The 21,085-nt window shown below is 42.4% G+C and overlaps 1 protein-coding gene across 2 annotated transcripts in view; it reads left to right on the top strand.

The window, feature by feature from the left end:
• The window catches only part of LOC138642453 (cadherin-10-like), a 1,145,040-nt gene that overhangs the window by 383,305 nt on the left and 740,650 nt on the right, over positions 1-21,085 (top strand). For both annotated transcript variants that reach the window (XM_069730607.1, XM_069730608.1), the window contains exon 2: positions 6,877-7,226. In XM_069730607.1, coding sequence (XP_069586708.1) covers positions 6,999-7,226 — 228 coding nt within the window. In that variant the 5' untranslated portion in view covers positions 6,877-6,998. The remainder of the gene's footprint in view (positions 1-6,876; positions 7,227-21,085) is intronic.

Raw genomic sequence — 21,085 nt, 5'->3', positions numbered from 1 at the left:
GGAGCACCGTTTGAGTTTTAAAATGCAAAATTGGCTGGAACCAATAGCTGATGCCATGCTGCGTTTGGAGGGAGCCTGATATGCCAAACCGCCCCACAATTAACCCCATTTTTAGTAACAAAACCTTTCATTGAATTTATCTAGATGTGTGTAAATTTAAAAAAACAAATTTTTCTGGCAAAAATGTTATCTTAGACCAAATTTTTTTGGGGGGTTTGCAAAGGTAGCAAGAAAAAATGGACCCGAAATTTGTTGTGCGATTTCTCCTAAGTACGCCGATACCACATATGTAGAGGAAAACTACTGTTTGGACACCGCATGGCTCGGAAAGGAAGGAGCACCATTTGAATTTTAGAATACAAAATTGGCCAGAATTGATATCGGACACAATGTCACGTTTGCAGAGCCCCTGAGGTTCCTAAAGAGTGGCAACCCCCTCACAAATAACCCAATGTTGGAAACTAGAGTCTTCAAGGAATTTATCAAAGATGTATGGTTAGCACCTTGAATGCTCAGGGGCTTCACATAATTTTATATTATTGAGCTGTGAAAATAAAAAAAACACATTTTCCCCACAAACTGTTTTTTAGCCCTGTTTTTATTTTCACAAGGATACCAGGAGAAAATGGATGCCAAAATGTTTCCTGAGTACGTCAATATCCCATATTTGTTGGAAAAGACTGCTTGATAGCTGAGATAGCATAAAGATAATCTGTCTAAAGATAACAGAAATAGAGAAAGAAATAGAGTAAATCGATTTGAGACAAATTCATTTTGGACAAATTATACTCACCTGACCCACAACTATCCCAACATACAATTAAACGCCAATCCAATCATCTTCTTCAGTTGAATTCCCAGAGCCATCCTCATTGCCCTATCTTTGGCATCTTTTGGCACATGCCATCTTTGGTATCCCCTGTTTGACTAGACCATAATGTTTTAAACCTGTAAAATCCATGTCATGTGACTTACTCACTGCAATAGACACGAAAGATGCCAGAGACCAGAAGATACATACAATTTCTCAGTGAACATCACACCCATGATAGGACTAAAACATAAGACTGGACAAAAGTTTGCCTCTGAGGCATGACAGGTGAAAGCTGAGTATTTATTGTGAGTCTGGAGAAACATCAGAGCATAAAAAATGCATTCAATTAAGTCTCAACGATAGAGTTATGGATGATGTGAAATGGCCATGCATTGTTCATGGGTACTCCTTGTCCTGCTTATGTGCTGTAGATAAGGACACATTTTATATTTTTATTGTTGAGTGCTGCAAATACATTTTTATATGTGAAATAAATTCACTTCACATTAAATAAGTTCAATTTTAACATAGCCGATGAACTTCATTCACCTCACTGACATCATTGCTAGGGTTTGCAAACTTTCTCACGCTAGCAGTGACATCATTGAGGTGGATGGATTTCATCGGCCATGAACTTCACTCATCTCATTCAGATCACTGTGAAACACTGATGCTGTTCTATAACGTGCAGCTCAGTGTCTTTGCTGGCTGTCTATCACAGATTTACTGCATCAGAGAAGAGCCAGAAGACCATAGCATCTTATTTATCCTACTCCTGCACTGATTAGAAGTGATTCACCTTCATATTAAATTGTGTAAATTTATTTTAGCAGAGTAGGGGTTAATCTCTTCAGTTGATAACTTCTGAAAGCTCTCAGCTGTGCACTGATAGCCACTCTCATCTCTTATATAAACTGGGTCCTGGCTAGCACTCATTGTCAGTGCTAGGCTATGCTGCATGGCTGCAGGTTGTTGGTGGTTGTTGTTGGATAAGGCGTTTGGTGGATTTATCTGTGACTGTTGCTAGGTTTTGAGTGCATGATAATTCCATTTCCTCTCCTACTTTGGTTTAACCGCATCCTTCACTCCCCGGGGTTTACCTCTGTTGTTTATTTGTTATGTGATTTGTATTTTCCTTTATCCCTGTTCAAATTACCTTGCTAGCCTGGTTGGTGTATCACAGTAAACTTCTACTCCCTTCTTCCCTGGGTAGGGGAAAAAACACACTGAGGGCTGATTCGGGAGCTAAAGCAATGTATGTGGGCCCAGCATCTTCACCATCATAAGTAATCTGGGCAACAGGGTGAGCTAAGTCAAGTGAAGAAGCCTCTGGTCCTGGGACACCCGACAAAAGAGCCATGACACTGCCATGCTGAGCGTTTACATCAAACCAACGTTCATCATGGCATCTAGATGTAGCAAAGCTAGACTCATCGCAAAACAAGTTGATTATCTTCTCATTGGACAGGTGATGAATAGGGTTGTCTATTATTTTCTAATTAATAAGAAGCTGGTTGTCACACCGCATAATCGTGCTGCAAGTGGTGAGAAACAGCAAATGGAAATAAATCCCAGTACTCACATGTACAATAATTGCTTACTTAATCCAGTGAAATCCAAGCAACAGATATTTCAGCTCATCCCAGATTTTTGTCAATATTTTTTTCTGTTTTTACATGGGAAATGGGCTTCAGTGGATTAGAATTAAAGGTGAGTACAACTTAGCTTTTTATTATTTCAAATAAAGGTGTCAGTGTCTTTATTTCAATTAAATGGCATTATTCTGGTATTCTTTTTTACAGTTTGCCTATAGTGTTAGTAGTGGGAGTGTCTTATAGATAGCTCTCCTTTACTAACCCCTGGGCATGATGTCAGCGGCCATAAAACAGCTGACATCAACCTAAAACCTATTACTCCACTTGCCACTGCACCAGAGCAAGTGGGAAGAGCAGGGAAAAGTGCCAGAATGTGCTTTTTCTTGGGTGGCTGTGGGCTGCTTTTTTTTGGTTGGGGGCAATATCCAGTCTGAGAACACCATCCCCCATCTATCTGCTTTAGCCTGGCTGGTTGTCAAAAATAAGAGGGACCCCGCACCATTTTTAAAAATAATTTATTTCAATAATTTAAAAAAAGAAGTGGTACTCCTCTATTCTTGAGAACAAGTCATGATAAAGCTGACAGCTGAGGGCTGCAGCCCGCAGCTGTCAATTTAGCCTGGGATGGTTATGAAGAATAGAAGAAACCCCACATAATTTTTTAAAATATATTTATTTATATTACAGGCTCTGGCTGATGAATACTCTCATCAGCCTCACCTGCTCTTGCTGCTGTCAGCAAAAGCATGTGTAGGAAGATGAGAGTAGTACTCTCTAATCAGCCAACACCTGTGACCAGTGGTAACCTTTTTACCGCCTGTCACAGCAGCTGGTTGACAGCTCTCATCTGACACCATGGGAAATGCAGTGCTCAAAATGATGGTAATCATGATTAAGGGAGCTTAGTCTCCAGAAACGCGTTGAGATTCACACCCATATGGTTCGTGCTGAAGTCTGTATCCTCCATGTTTATAGTTTGTGAATAAAGAAAATTCTTTTTTACGGATTCGATGAAGCTTGACATTTCTTCTTTTTTTGATTCTACACGCATGGACACAGCGGGTCCGTGCTCCCGAAGATTGGCTTATGCATCACGGGTGAGCTGGCTTATTTTTTCTCTAGCCAAGCAAAAGGCAGAGGAATTGGCTTCAGGGTTACCAGAGGTATTCCAGGGTGCAGATGAGCCTACTGACAGATTTCATGCTAGATGTACAGTAGTGTTGACAGACCATGACAATGACCTAAAAAATCCAAGGGAAGCTAGGTTCCTTAAAAATATGTTCATAGGACTAAGGGAAAACTTGCGGACAGAGGTTATACGAGTAAGACCAGAATGCATCTATGCCACACTTGACCAATCCCTTTCCATGTTTATAGGGGTGGAAGACCAGATTAATAACAGGAAGGCAAAGTAACAACAGAAACCAACTCCAGTTATGGTAAATATACTGCCAGATGCGTTTAATATTGCTGTCAAAACAGCAGTGCAGGCAACGGGGTTGCAAAACATTGGAGGATGGCAGAGAAGAAGAGATGGGGTGCCTGACTCAGAGGAATGCAAGAGGAAGGGACTCTGCTTTGGTTGTGGCCAAAGGGGGCATATTAAGAGAAATTGCCCTAGACGTAAAGCAACTAAACTAGACCAAACCCAGGTTTTGATGGTAATGACAGAGGAGGGAGGAAATATTTCAGAGAAAAAGACTACAGGTTGTCTTTCCAAAATACTCGGAAGCTTTATTGTCCCCCGGGCCCTTCTTTTATAGCCCCAAATCACAGGGAGTATAGGTTACATAATAATTGACAAAGACATGGATTATACAACGGCTTTGTCACTTGTGTACTGGGATACAAGGTAGATTTCATAAGAAGAATGCGGGGGGTGTTCTGCACATTTTCGTGGTTGATAATGACTTGGCAAAAACAGTCAGGGTTATTTTGGTGAAGAGGATACAAACGGATACATATATACTTGAAAGGACAAAAACACCCAATGTCTTGACCGCTTTCCGGGAATGACTGACCACTTACTAAATGTATTTTCTGTATTTAAGATTAACTATTTCTTTAACAGGTTCAAGTTTGGGTACTGTTCTGGTACCCGAACTGAACTTTAGTTAAGTGATCAGCAGATCCCACCAGACTTAAACATCCATGTGATCAACCATCACTACTCATTCCCAGTTGGAAAACATTAAATAAGTTTTATGGCTATTAAAAAATATGGCAGACACAAAGAGTATGGATTATAATTTGTATTCTATTTCTCGGACACTTACTGACTAAGATAAAAGTAATATATTACTCAGATAGAGGTATTACAAAAATGCATTGAAGAGCAAAAGGGTAACAATGTTTTGAACTTTTCACTTTCAGGCTTCATATCTCATTATCAACTTCTCCTTTGAACTTTAGACTACCATCATTTTATAGACAATCATCTTGGATAAAACTTAAATTTGACTTGCAACTATTTAGCATATGATTCATTATGCAGATTCTTATCATGTCTCTGCATTTTACTTTTTTGCTCTTAAATATCTAAATTTAAATTTCTATTATTTTGATAGTTTTTTGTAAATCCACCTTTTGCTTTCAATCCTTCTGGGCATGCTTTCAATCAGATTCAATCATCATGTGTCAACCAAAATTTGATCTCAGGTCTCTTCTACACATTCACAAAGTTGGTGCATACTAGTCGACTGACTTGGGTATGTATACAGTTTTTTCTTCAATTATACCCACAAGTGTTGGATTGGGTTAAGGTATGGGGACTGTGGGGGTCATTCCAGCACCTCTACTACATTGTCATTGAAGTTTATTACCTAGAATATTTGAGTGTACAAATTAACTCATCCTGTAGGACACTCACATATAGCTCAGCATTGAGATCACCATCGATCCTGGTCAAGTATCCAATGATTTTGGCTTTGGAAAAACCCCATATCATCAGGCTTCCTCCACCAAACTTGACACTTCCTTCAATTTCTCTGTCCATTTGCACCTTTTCCCCTTGTTTCTTACAGATCAATTTGCACCTATTAGAGTCTAGTCTATTGACTTTTGTGTCATCGCTCCAAATCACCCGTTTCAAATGTTTAAATGTCCACTTTTCATACTTGTTTGCAATTTTGAAGAGATGCTTCTTGTGACAATATTGAAGTTGAGACTTCGTCAACTTTTTTCGGGCCAACATTCCAGACTTGTGTAATGTGCATCGCACTGTGCTTGCATCAATGTCTGTGATCTCTTCTCATTATGAAGCATACGAGCCACCTCCTCTGCCGTGTTTGTTGCGCCAGGACTGATAGACCTTTCGAGGAGCAGACTTTTTGACTCAGATATTTTGTCTATATGTCCACCATTTGGCTTTTTAATGGATGGATGGATTTAATTTTGTATTCTGTATTATGTAGTTTGGCAATTTTCTTGGGCAAGAAGACCGCTATTGAAAAGCTGTATGATGCTGTTTCTCTTTTCTTTGTAAATCGTCTTCAAGGCTGCTCCTCAATTCGAAACAATGACCTTTTTCTTGAGAATTAACCTAATAATACACTGAGCTAGCAGGGAATTAGAGAACAGGTTGTATTTTGCAGTATTCAGGAAGAAAAATATTTTTCTACCACCAGAAACAACACAGTAACATGCAGTGACATGACAAGAATTTGTGTGACTAATCATATGCTAAATAGTTGCAAGTCAAATTTATGTATCAGATAGCCAAGCTGATTGTCTATAGAATGATGGTAATCTCACAATCAAAGCAGTAGTGGGTGTTGAGATAAGGAGTCAAATGATCAAAACATTGTTACACTTTTGCTCTTCACTGTACGTTTATAGCAAATAGAAGTGTTCAATATACTTTATCATTATTGGATTTCATTGTACTTTATGTAGAATGCTGTATCTAAATACTATGCCAGAAATGAAATATTTATTGTTTTATTTTCAAAACAACAAAACTTTTATAATAGAATACAGAATACAATAAGCACAAGCCATTTTTCCGGTATTTAGAACAATATCGTTTTGCAATAGCAACATTCTATGAGTAGATGAGTATGAGTAATGCAAACATTTCATACATTTAGCTAACTATGGATCATAAAAAGGGAAACATGGAGAGAATAGTATACCTCCAATTATACAGAAAAACTATTCTGGTACGATGATGAGAATAATAATTGTTTTTCTAGGTTTGATCTATATAAGGGCAAAAACTAAAAGTAACCATGCAGCTATTACGAACATACTAAACTAAGAAATTGATATAGTAAAACAATAATTGAATACATTTCTGAGATTCACCAAAAGTATCAATGTTTAACCTTCATATGTTTAGTGCAAGTGTGTTAAAATCTCCTATATGATTTGGTAAAGCTATGAAATATTAATTATGAACATGCCTGGAACAATTTTCTAACACAGTATTACGATTTCTAAAAAAATCCAATCTCTTCTTTCTTTCAGATTTAAAATCATGGGGGTAATACAGATGAACTTATTATTGCTGGAAAATGTCAACTAAAGAAAATTTTGAAATATAGGCAAAACTATTTTATTCAGTTAACATCTCTTGGAAGACTGAAACTATGATACCTTGTCCGGTGTTGATGCTTTTGCTATGGATTTCTAAACCAAATCCTTGCTGTGCCGAACTCTACTTTAAAAGGACTTCAGATGATCAGCCTAAACAAATATTGCATCATTTCCCTGTAAACGATGGCAAACTGCTTAATCGTCAGAAACGTGGATGGATGTGGAATCAATTCTTTTTGCTAGAGGAGTATACTGGATTGGACTATCAATATGTAGGCAAGGTCTGTATTGTTTAGTTTAATTTAATATTTATATTTTGATATTTGGGTCATTGTGAAGAAGTAATTTCACAACTTTAAAATTATGATACGTTTTACATTTACTAGAGCATGGTTTAAGTCTTCAAAAATGTATGTGGGATGTAGAAGTCAAATTCAAGTCATCCACAGAGGAACAGGTGGATGATTATATTATAAATATGAAAGAACCATACTAGGAATTGGTAAATTTATTTGAGTGGAATTAAATTGCAAATAAAGCACAAAAAGAGGATTCTGAGATCCTCTAAAAAATTCAAAAAAACACTAGCAAAAGGCAATGATGCTTACCTGCCCAGGCCTCCAAACAAATGCGCATGGTTCCATTGCATTTGTTTGGAGGCCTGGGCAGGCAAGCATCTCTGCCCATTGATGGAATTGAATTTCACTAAAAATTTGCAAAAATCCATATCGCCCTAATACAAATCTTTTGTGCTTTATACAAATTTAGCAAAAGGGCTGCTAGCTGAACGCTATTTTGTTGAGTCTTAGAGATTCAGTGAGAGGTTAAGAAATTCTAATACTCACCTCACTGCTCACCTCTCCAGTGATCTCTGCTGCTAACTCTTACCAATATGGTCCTCAGACGTTCTGGCCTAGAGTGTGCGGTTAAGCCTGAAACAGCTCTATAAGGCAGTAGCGACATCCTGAATATGCAATGTATGGTAAAAGTAAGAAGATGCATTAAGTATTTAACAGGGCATAATGAACAGCAGAGATGAAAGTTCAGTTATTAGTTGCATTATTTTCTACAACGTTCGCTTATTACTATTATTTATTGTAACTGATGATGCTCAGCCTAAATTACAGGGTAGAATCTTACAATGCAAATAGATGTATAGCAGCTGCAATTTTAATAAAATCCAACTTTAATTTTTCAGCATAAACAGGTAAAAAGATGAGAGGACAAGTCCACCTAAGTGGCCGAAGTGTGCTTTTATGATATCTCAAGGTATTGTTACACCACCCTTATAGGTAGAAAATGGTGACGTGAAATAATTTTTTTTCCCAATTTTTTAATTTATTTAATTAGTAAAAGAAAACCTTTCCAAGTCTTATTTCTATTTGACAGAAATTTTTTAAAAAAAATGGTTAAGGCTCTATTAAGAAGATGAGGAAAAAATGAAATCTTAAAAAGAAAAAAATTCATTGGTCATTAAAGGATTGCTATAATTCAAAACAACTAGTTTTTCTGCTAGTCTTATACATGTGCTTCTCCCAAAATTAGAATATCATCAAAAAGTTAATTTATTTCAGTTCTTCAATACAAAAAGTGAATCTCATGTATTATATACAGTAATTGCAAACAGAGTGATCTATGACAAGTGTTTATTTCTGTTAATGTAGATAATTATGGCTTACAGCCAATGAAAACCCAAAAGTCATTATCTCAGTAAATTAGAATGCTTTATAACACCAGCTTAATAAATGATTTTAAAATCTGAAATGTTGGCCTACGGAAATGTACAGTACGTTCAGTAAATGCACTCAGTACTTGGCTGGGGCTCCTTTTGCATCAATTACTGCATCAGTGCGACATGGTATGGAGTCGATCAGCCTCTGGCAATGCTGAGGTGCTATGAAAGCTCAGGCTGCTTTGATAGGAGCCTTCAGTTCATCTGCATTGTTGGGTCTGGTGTCTCTCATTTTCCACTTGGCAATACCCAATAGATTCTCTATGTGGTTAAAGTCAGGTGAGTTTGCTGTCCAATCAAGCACAGAGATGCTGTTGTTTTTAAACCACGTATTGTTACTTTTGGCAGTGTGCACAGGTGCTAAGTCCTGCTGGAGAATGAAATTTCCATCTCCACAAAGCTTGTAGGCAGAGGGAAACATGAAGTGCTCTAAAATTTCCGGGTAGAGGGTTGCACTAGCTTTGGCCTTGATTTAACACAGTGAACTTACACCAGCAGATGACATGGCTCCCCAAACGATCACTGGTTGTGGAAACTTCACACTAGAGCTCAAGCAGCTTGAATTGTGTAGCTTTCCACTCTTCCTCTAGACTCTGGGACCTTATTTTCCAAATGAAATGCAAAAATTACTTTCATGTGAAAACAACACCTTGTACCACTGAGCAACAGTCCAGTTTTTTTCTCCTTGGCCCAGGGAAGACGCTTCTGGCTTTGTCTTTTGGTTATGAGTGGCTTGATGCAAGGAATGCAAAACTTGTAGCACATGTTCTGGATCCATCTGTGTATGATAGCTCTTGAAACAATGACTCCAGCAGAAGTCCACTCCTTGTAAAGCTCCCCCAAATTTTTGAATCGTCTTTTCTTAATAATTCTTTCAGGGTGGCGGTAATCCCAGTTGCTTATGCACCTTTTTCTACAACACTTTTTCCTTCCACTCATCTTTCCATTAATATGCTTGGATACAGCACTCTGTGAACAGCCAGCTTCTTTAGCAATGAACTTTTTTGGCTTACCCTCCTTGTGGAATCTGTCAATGACTGCCTTCTTGACATCTGTCAAGTCAGCAGTCTTCCCCATGATTGTGGAGCCTACTGAAAAAGACTAATTGGATTTTTTAAATGCTTAGGAAGCCCTTGTGGGTGTTTTTTTGATAATTATACTAATTTACTGAGATAATGACTTTGGGCTTTTCTTTGGCTGTAAGCCATAATCATCAACATTAACTGAAATAAGCACTTGAAATAGATCACATTGTTTGTAATGACTCAATATAATATATAAAATTTACTTTTTTTTATTGAAGATCTTAAATAAATTAACTTTTTAATGATATTCTAATTTATTAAGAAACACTTGTATGTTTCTGTGATGTTATTTACTTAAATTTGACCTGTTTCTAAATCTATGTACTTCTTCATTATCAATATAATTATGAAACAATTGTATATTCTATCACATTAATATAACTTGTTTCATGATAAAAAGTGAACAAAAATTTTGAATTAAAAACAGAAGAAAATATTGACTAATATATAAGGTTCTGCAGATTAATCAGAATCAAAAGAAAATAATCTGTCAAGCTATTTGTGACATGCTTTTAAATCCCAAACTTTTATCATCTAAATTACAAATTTCCATGTATTGCCACATTCATATTTACAGGTACATTATATACCATTCACACTGATCAACTTCTTTGAGAGAACCTCTGTAGAAAGGATTTTCAGTGAAGAATACCATGGACATTTTAAAGATATTTTAAACATCTTTTGAATTTAGAATTTTTCAGTTTTGCTGAAGTTTCACCATAAATTACATTTGAATAAATTTGCTGCAAGTCGTAATAATTAAAAAGCAAATAATTTCCAGAAAAGAGTGTGTTAGGTGTCAAGTTCCCACAGCTGCACAGGGGGAATCTCAAGCCATGTCCTCTGCTGTCTTCCATTCTTCCCCAGCCACAGAGGAGCCTGCTAAACAGAGACGTTAGTCACAACTTTTTACTCAAGCTGATGCTGAGTGTCTGGTTTCTGCTGCTGTCCCACGTTCAGCTATTGTAACCAGAATTAATTAGCGGTGAGCAGGTGCTCCAGGTACTAAGTCCTGCATTTTGTTAAATGATCATGCACGTGGAACAACCTCTCATTGGAGGTCAGGGGTCACATTCTCCGGTCCTGAAATGGTTCTGATTGGACCACGAGGAAGGTCCCAGAAGGACGCAGCTATAAAATGTTTGCATGGATGCTCAGCCATGCGCTAGTATAAATCTAGAATCATGTATGTGTGGATGTGTGTATGCAATCTGATGAAAGCTCCTAAATGATCCCCTACCCTAGCCTTGTTGACTGAATGTGGGTGATTGGAGCAAACTAGAGCCAGATAGAGCCATCCAACACATGGCACGGCAATACTTCGTCTACAGCAGCATCCATCAGAGCGGCGCCATGCACAAATAGTGCACTTTCCTGACCCAAGCTTGGGTGGTTAGTGTCGTCCGCCAGAGCAGCACTGTATGCACATAGTGAGGTAAATCTTTAGCTAGTTATTCCCTGCCACCGCAGTTGTGGTGCCAAACGCTAGTGGGTCTAGAGGGACTCTAACCCCGTGTCCTTGGGGCAGAGTCCTGTAACCAAAACACTAGCATCCACTCTGCGGTATTGCAGTCCTGTGACGCAACAGTTTTCACCTCCTACATACCGGGTGAAGTTAATCAGCGTGTGTTTATGTTATACCGCTAAATACTGTCCGTCATTACTAAGCAGCAGGTGTCATCTCGGCACGGTGGACCCCGGGCTGCGAACACACATTATATCCTCTTTAATATTATTTGGTGCGTTCCCCACCTGATTGGCTGCACTGTAACCAAGCAATGTCATAGCTACTAGACATCACGGAGTAGCTAATTAGCTTGTGAATTTCAGGAAATTCAACTTGAAGTTAAACTTTTGCATATTGATCAGTTCATCTCTAGCATTTTACCATTGAAATATAAATTGAAAGACAGAGATATAGACTAAATTAACATTACTAAGTAAAACATTTTCAAAATATCATCCTTTATATTACTGCATTAGACATTGGCAATTTCTAACCATACATTGAAATGTAAGTACAAATTAAACTCTACAGTGAATTTTAAATTGGGCCTGATATTTGATTTATTATTTAGTTATAATTAATGCCTCTCTTAGCTTTGATTACATTTCTTGTGTCTACACTCTTGTATGAAGTAATATCTTGCTTTTTTGGTTCTATATTTAAAAGGCCATGTTTGTACAAATGAGTTTTGCCTCGTTGTATTGTACCATTCATTGTGTCTTGCTATATACAGGATTAGGTTGATTTATTAGAAAGTATTTGGTTTTACTTTATCGCCACATTGCACATGTTTACATAGAATTCTCTGTGTGAGGTACTAAATATTGCAGTTCACTATGCAGGGTAGATAGAAGTCCATATGGAGAAAACCTCAGGGATTACTACTGTTTAGTTCCATTCTTTCTGTGCATATTAAATAGAATAAAAAATATGTTTTGGGGATTTACAATTCAGATGTACACTGCACCTGTTTGAATCATTATTGCTTTCAACAAAATGTATTTAAAATTCTATTTTTTTGTATTTTATTTTTAATTCTGCAATTGATAATGACTTAACTGTTTGATTCCCAAGCATATTTCAGTATTGTGATGTTCAGTTCTATAGTGTGTGTGATGGCAATTTAAAAATTGGAAAAATAAAAGTCTGCCTCTGCCAATCTACAGAACTTTACAAAAAAACGTTTTCTGTAAATGTTTCTCCACAGTTGACAAATTCTTGACTCCAGTTAGATGATAAAGGCACAGATGATTGGCCTCGGGGAGACCAAAACATCCAACACCGCGGAGACACCATCACGTGTTTCTCAACGCAGTGATTCCAGAACACTGCCCCCATCCCTTATGGGAAATATGCAGATGCAGGTAAAGAAGCTGCGGAGACACCATCACGTGTTTCTCGACGCAAGCAGTGAATAGCCAGGCCTTTCGCCGGGAAGGAACAACCACGGGAAGGGCAGCATCCTATGAAGGAAAGCCACCTATGCCAAGCATGGTATCCACCCCCAGACAGCTGTTTCGGGGTTTTTGCCCCTCATCAGTGTGGAGAAGGAATCTGGCTATTTGGAGCAGTGCCTAGTAAAAAGGCTATAAAGGCACAGATGATTGGCCAATCATCTGTGCCTTTATAGCCTTTTTACTAGGCACTGCTCCTATGCTTGGCATAGGTGGCTTTCCTTCATAGGATGCTGCCCTTCCCGTGGTTGTTCCTTCCCGGGGAAAGGCCTGGCTATTCACTGCTTGCGTCGAGAAACACGTGATGGTGTCTCCGCAGCTTCTTTACATGCATCCAGTTAGATGATTCACCTGGCAGAAAAATTGGAAGGACTCCCAAACCATATAATTCTCTAACTATACCTCCTACCTAAAGTTTAAATTTGGTACACTAGAGATAACTAGTAAAGAGAGAAGCTATGCTGAGGAGACTACTAGAAATCTGGAAATACACTTTAGCCACTTTTTTATAAATGAAAATTATCACATCACCAGTCAATTAATTGACTCACTATATGCTCACCTACTGACAGACAATATGTGAAGCTCTGCAATATCTCAAGGTAACTAAGATCATTACATTGTTTGCAATTCTTTTTTAAATGCCTGCTCTACAATAATTCCTCAGTGGTTAAGCTCATAAGTGCATAAGATATAAAGACAGATGGCTCTCAGCTGATCAATGGTTCAGCCAATTGTTTATCTATCGGCCATCTTGACATGCACTTTCATACAAAGGAATGCTCCATCGGCCAAGCACTCCTGTGTTCTCTGATAGAGATGTCACCACTCATGTATGGTGATGGCATATCTCCAGATAACGATAAAGTAGGTATATCTAAAACAGGACATGGCCACTCGATATATTCTTTTACAATAAATTGTCCAATTGTTCCATGTGTATTGAGGAATTAACAAACCATCTGTTAATATCTAGAAATTACTTTAATAAACAATTAAAAAACCCCACTTTCGTATCTGTATCTCAATGAAAATAACTGTTTAACTCCATATCAGCATGGGTTTATGAGGAATCGTTCCTGTCAAACCAATCTAATCAGTTTTTATGAAGTGGTAAGCTATACACTGGATGAAGGTGAGTCACTGAATGTGATATATCTTGATTTTTCCAAAGCATTTGATACCGTGCCGCACAAGAGGTTGGTACACAAAATGAGAATGCTGAGTCTGAAAATGTGTGAAAATGGGTACGTAACTGGCTAAATGATAGAAAGCAGAGGGTGGGTCACTGTGGCCAGTGTGGTACTGCAGGGGTCGGTGTTGGCACCTATTCTCTTCAACATCTTTATTAAAGATCTGATAGAAGGTTTACACAGTAAAATATTGATATTTGTAGATGATACAAAACAATGTAATGCAGTCAATGCAAGAGAAGATAGTATTCTGCTACAGATGGATATGGATTAGTTGGAAACATGGGCCGAGAGGTGGCAGATGGGGTGTAACAATGATAAATGTAAGGTTATACACATGGGAAGAAGGAATCAATATCATCATTACACACTGAATTGGAAACCACTGGGTAAATCTGACATGGAGAAGGACTTGGGGATCCTAGTTAATGATAAACTTATCTGGAGCAGCCAGTGCCAGGCAGCAGCTGCCAAAGCAAATAGGATCATGGGGTGCATTAAAAGAGGTCTGGATACACATGATGAGAGCATTATACCTCAACAATGTTAGGGCTAGCGGAACGCACCAAATAATAAGACAGATAGAGTATGGTACGTTCGCAGCCCGGGGTCCACCGTGCAGAGATGGAACCTGCTGCCAAGTAATGACGGACTATATGGCGGTACTCATAAGTATACACACGTGGGTTAAACTTCACCCAGCGTGAAGGAAGCGATCCTGTTGCGTCACAGGACCGCGGTACCGCACATAGAGCGCGAGCAAGTAGTCAGCGACCTCAACCACAACTAGGATTGAAGTCCGATTAGACCCTTGCTGGCACAACACCGCAACTGGGTGTGTAAGGAAACTAAATAACAATATTTAGGCACAAGAGTGCATGCGGTGCCGCACTGACGAACGCCACTAACCACCCAGGCTTGGGTAAGGAAAGCACAGAGGAAGTGCACGGCGCCGTACTGGCGGTCACAGCAACTGGACGCTGTAATGTGTGATTCGTGCTGTAGGATAAGTCGGGCGCTAGATAGCAACCATACACCTTCCGCGAACAGACACTCAATAGGGAAGGGGTATCCAAGGACGACTTGCACTCACAACAAACACACGTATGCAAATGTACACTAGCGCATGGCCGTGCGGTCATGCGCAGTTTATATAGTTGCAGCACAGGAAGTGGCCACAGAAACTTTGCCCTTCCAAGACCTGCCAAGAGGACCAATGGAATGTGCTGCAGAGCCTGAGCACATGACCCTCGATCTCCAACGGGAGATCTTGCCCTGGGCATGCTCAGTGTGTGCAGACAAGGACTTAGTCCCAGAGAAGTCCGCTCGCTGCTGACCAGCACTGGCTTTAATGGCAGAAGCTGAAGAAGCAGCAGTAACTCTCTGTACAGAGTGAGACTGAGCAAGATGCTGGGACCGACGTCCCTGCTGAGCAGACTCCACTGCGGCTGGATAAGAATGGGAGACCGCAGCGGAGATGGCTCGAGATTCCCCCTGTGCAGAAGCGGGAACTTGAGACCTAACATTACCCCCCCTCCTAGGGCCCCCCCCTCCTTGGGCCTCGCTACGCTCGAAGGCAGCAATGAGCTGTGGGGCCCGAATGTTTTCAGCAGGCTCCCATGACCTGTCCTCTGGGCCATAACCCTTCCAATCCACTAGATAGAACTTTTTGCCGCGTACCACCTTGCACCCCAAAATAGCGTTCACCTCGTAATCGTCCGTAGACGAACCCGATGTCCCGGTAGATGACTCGGAAAACCGGGACATGTATACGGGTTTCAAGAGGGACACATGAAAGGTGTCGGTGATACCCAAGCGTGGAGGAAGAGCCAAATGGTAGACCACAGGATTAACCCGTTCGACAACATTGAAGGGACCCAAGTAGCGAGGAGCAAACTTAGTGGACTCAACTCGCAGCCTGATGTTACGGGCGGAGAGCCACACCAAGTCGCCAGGAGCAAAGGTCGGAGCGGGGCGCCGATGAACATCGGCGGAGGACCTCATTCTCTCCTTGGAGGCCCGAATGGCATCCTGCGTGCGGTCCCAAATGTCCCGTGCCTCCACAGCCCAGTCTGCCACCCTGGAGTCAGCAGAAGACACAGGCATGGGCACAGGAACACGCGGATGCTGGACGTAATTTAGGAGGAATGGAGTCTGACCAGTGGAGTCGGCTACGGCATTGTTAAGTGCAAACTCTGCCCACGGTAGCAAGGATGCCCAGTCATCCTGCCTGGCAGAAACAAAATGTCGTAAATATGTGACCAAGGTCTGGTTGGCCCTCTCTACCAACCCATTCGTCTCGGGATGATATGCCGAAGAGAGATTCAACTCAATACTGAGCAGACGACAAAGCTCTCTCCAGAATCGAGACGCAAACTGGGGACCCCGGTCACTAACAATTTTGTCTGGCATACCGTGTAGGCGAAAGATATGCTTGACGAACAAGACAGCCAACGCCCGTGCAGAAGGTAGCCGTGGAAGAGGCACCAAGTGCACCATTTTGGAAAAATGGTCGGTGATCACCCAGATAATGGTGCAGTTACGAGACTTGGGTAAGCCCACCACAAAGTCCATCCCGACCATCTCCCAGGGCCTGTCCGCCACCGGCAGAGGATAAAGCAAACCAGCTGGCCGTTGCCGAGGAGTCTTGTTCTTGGCGCAAGAGACACACGCCCGAACATACTCTGCGACATCACGAGCCATATGCGGCCACCAGTATGTCCTCGCCAGTAACTCAGATGTCCTTTTGGTACCAAAATGTCCACCCACCCTGGACGAGTGTGCCCAAGAGAGAACCTCCGGTCGCAATCTGGATGGAACAAAAGTCTTGCCCGGGGGCACAGACTCTAGCGAAACCGGGGCCACAGTTCTCAAGCTCTCGGTGGGGACAATAAGCCGAGGCTCCTCCTCCTCCTCCGCAGATGACACAACGGAGCGAGAGAGAGCGTCGGCCTGAATGTTCTTCTCCCCAGAAAGAAAATGGAGGATGAAATGAAACCGGGAGAAGAATAAGGACCATCTGGCCTGGCGAGAATTCAACCGCTGGGCTGTCTGCAGGTACACCAAATTTTTATGGTCTGTGAAGACTTGGAAGGGAAAACGTGCTCCCTCCAAGAGATGTCTCCACTCTGAGAAAGCCAACTTCATGGCTAGCAACTCCCTGTCCCTGATGGAATAATTCCTCTCTGCTGGTGAGAAGGTCTTGGAGAAAAAGAAGCAAGGATGCTTCCGACCTTGAGCATCCTTTTGGAAGAGGACTGCTCCAGCACCAACAGAAGAGGCAATCACCTCTATGATAAATGGCTTATCAACATCGGGGCGATGTAGGATGGGAGCGCTAGCGAAGTGTGACTTTATAGAGTTAAAGGCCTTGGAGACCTCCTCAGACCACAATTTGGGATTCGCCCCCTTCTTGGTGAGGGCAACCAAGGGAGCTACCAAAGTTGAGAAGTGCGGAATGAACTGGCGATAATAATTAATGAACCCCATAAAGCGCTGCACCGCTTTAAGAGAATGGGGTTCCTGCCAGTCCATCACAGCCTGTAGTTTGGCAGGATCCATAGCCAATCCCTGGGCAGAGATGATGTAGCCTAGGAAAGGTAAGGACTCCTGCTCAAACATACACTTCTCCAACTTGGCATAGAGGGAGTTTGCCCGTAGGAGGTCGAAGACTTTGCAAACATCTCTCCGTTGGGAGTCAATATCTGGAGAGTAGATGAGAATATCATCCAGATAGACTACGACCGAGGTGGAAAGCATATCCCGGAAGATATCGTTCACAAAGTCTTGGAAAACGGCTGGGGCATTACAGAGCCCGAAGGGCATCACCAGATATTCATAGTGCCCATCCCTGGTGTTAAAAGCCGTCTTCCATTCGTCCCCCTCACGGATGCGAATCAGGTTGTAAGCACCCCGCAGATCTAGTTTAGTAAATACCCTTGCTCCCCGAAGCCTATCGAAGAGCTCAGATATCAAGGGCAAAGGATACTTATTTTTAACGGTGATGGCATTAAGACCCCTGTAGTCTATGCATGGACGTAGTTCCCCATTCTTCTTCTGCACGAAGAAGAACCCTGCCCCAGCAGGTGACACTGACTTCCTAATGAATCCTCTTGCCAGATTTTCCTGGATGTACTGTGACATGGCCTCCGTCTCCGGGAGAGATAGCGGATAGACTCGACCCCGGGGAGGCTCAGCACCAGGCAAGAGATCAATAGGACAGTCATAGGGGCGATGGGGCGGAAGGATCTCCGCCGCCTTTTTGGAGAACACGTCTGCATAAGACCAATACTGCTTGGGGAGAGAGGAAAGATCTGCGGGTACCTCTGTAGTAGCAACCTGAACGCACTCCCTCCGACACCTACCCCCACAAGATTCGCCCCATCCCAGGATTCTGCCAGAGGACCACTCGATATGAGGAGAGTGGTACCGTAGCCAAGGTATTCCCAACAGGACCTCATCAATTCCCTCAGGAATGACGAGCAGAGATATAATCTCCTGATGAGATGGCGACATGGACAGAGTAAATGGGATGGTCTGGTGTGTTATCTGTGAGGGCAGTGTCGACCCATTCACCACTCGTACCGTTACTGGTTGAGCTAGCATAACCAGGGGTATTGCGTGACGTTGGGCGAAGGCAGAAGACATAAAATTGCCCTCCGCCCTAGAATCCACGCAGAGCTCTACCGAGTGGGAGAATGAGCCTATAGTAATTGTCCCCTTAAAGGACAATTTAGAGGCAAACATCGCCGTGTCTAGTGTACCTCCACCTACTACCACTAGACGCTGACGTTTCCTCGACCGCTGAGAACATCTGGTGGCTAGATGTCCTGACTGCTGGCAAACATGACAGACCTTGAGTGCACAAGCGGTCCGGGACTTAGATCCCGCTTGTGACACTTTCCTGGACTCATGTGACTCAGGAACCAGGACCGGAGATTCCAGAGGTTTGGCGAAGGTAGGAGCCAGCCGAAACCTCTGCCTACACTGGGCTCGCTCTAACCTCCGCTCGTTAAAACGGAGGTCAATTCGAGTGGAGACAGTTATTAACTCCTCCAGTGTGGCAGGAATCTCCCTAGTGGCCAGAGTGTCCTTAACGTGGTCAGCCAGGCCCCTCCAGAATATGGGGATAAGAGCTTTATCCGACCAATCCAGCTCAGAAGCTAAAGTGCAGAATTGGACGGCAAAATGACTGACCAAGGACTCACCCTGAGTTAATGCCAGCAGTTGGAGCACAGTATCATGGGTGACTTGAGGTCCTAAAAAGACCTGTTTCAGAGTGCTCAGAAACAGCGGAGCACTCTGCACCACATGATCGCCACGCTCCCACAGCGGCGTAGCCCATTCCAACGCCCTGTCCGACAAGAGAGACACTATAAATCAAACCTTAGCCCGCTCTGTGGGAAAACGTGCAGCCAGGAGCTCGAGGTGAATAGAGCACTGACTCACAAATCCCCTACAAAATTTGCTATCACCAGAAAATTTTTCTGGCAGCGGGAGGCGAGAAAATGTCGGAGCAGGGGTGGCAATGGACAGGGTTGCTGCAGCCACGCTAGCAGCCTGTACAGCAACTGCGGTAACATCCACAGCTGAGGTTGCGCTCTCAAGAGCCGCCAACCTACCCTCCAGCTGCTGGATATACCGCAAGGATTGCTGTTTGTCCGTCATTACTAGCCAGACCCTGGGGCTAGTGTAATGTTAGGGCTAGCGGAACGCACCAAATAATAAGACAGATAGAGTATGGTGCATTCGCAGCCCGGGGTCCACCATGCAGAGATGGAACCTGCTGCCAAGTAATGATGGACAATATGGCGGTACTCATAAGTATACACACGTGGGTTAAACTTCACCCAGCGTGAAGGAAGCGATCCTGTTGCGTCACAGGACCGCGGTACCGCACATAGAGCGCGAGCAAGTAGTCAGCGAACTCAACCCCAACTAGGATTGAAGTCCGATTAGACCCTTGCTGGCACAACACCGCAACTGGGTGTGTAAGGAAACTAAATAACAATATTTAGGCACAAGAGTGCATGCAGTGCCGCACTGACGAATGCCACTAACCACCCAGGTTTGGGTAAGGAAAGCACAGAGGAAGTGCACGGCGCCGTACTGGCGGTCACAGCAACTGGACGCTGTAATGTGTGATTCGTGCTGTAGGATACGTCGGGCGCTAGATAGCAACCATACACCTTCCGCGAACAGACACTCAATAGGGAAGGGGTATCCAAGGACGACTTGCACTCACAACAAACACACGTATGCAAATGTACACTAGCGCATGGCCGTGCGGTCATGCGCAGTTTATATAGTTGCAGCACAGGAAGTGGCCACAGAAACTTTGCCGTTCCAAGACCTGCCAAGAGGACCAATGGAATGTGCTGCAGAGCCTGAGCACATGACCCTCGATCTCCAACGGGAGATCTTGCCCTGGGCATGCTCAGTGTGTGCAGACAAGGACTTAGTCCCAGAGAAGTCCGCTCGCTGCTGACCAGCACTGGCTTTAATGGCAGAAGCTGAAGAAGCAGCAGTAACTCTCTGTACAGAGTGAGACTGAGCAAGATGCTGGGACTGACGTCCCTGCTGAGCAGACTCCACTGCGGCTGGATAAGAATGGGAGACCGCAGCGGAGATGGCTCGAGATTCCCCCTGTGCAGAAGCGGGAACTCGAGACCTAACAAACAGCTCCTTTATTCTTTGTGTGGCTGCCTACCCCTGATGAACCCCCGTCATTCCCTATGGGGGGGAAACGCGTCGGGCATTGCTTGGGGACAATATGACAGTAGCTGATTTTGGCTATTTGCATGGAACCATCTGATACTCTGGTAGCTGTCTGATCTACACCACGGGAGACCCCAGCGAATAGATAAGTACATTGGTGGTTACATATCCTGTTGCTTATCTACCTGTACTAATGGGATGATCAAGTCCTCTCGCCTTTATTATATTTATATATTGGGGAGTGTCTCTGCTTATTGCCACTGAGCATTGGTTGTGATCCTTTTATGCTACCCGGAATTTCCTGTTATCTATATTGCGTCATGGTTATGAAATCGTTGATTTAAATGTCTTTTTTCGGCCTTACTAACTATGTTACTATTGTATCATACAATTATTAGGTTCTGTAGAAGGACGTAGATCTGGGGATTTATTATGATGGAATATAGGCT

Source organism: Ranitomeya imitator, chromosome 6, assembly GCF_032444005.1.
Source record: "Ranitomeya imitator isolate aRanImi1 chromosome 6, aRanImi1.pri, whole genome shotgun sequence".
In the NCBI taxonomy this organism is placed as follows: domain Eukaryota; kingdom Metazoa; phylum Chordata; class Amphibia; order Anura; family Dendrobatidae; genus Ranitomeya; species Ranitomeya imitator.
This window is presented reverse-complemented; position numbering and strand designations above follow the sequence as displayed.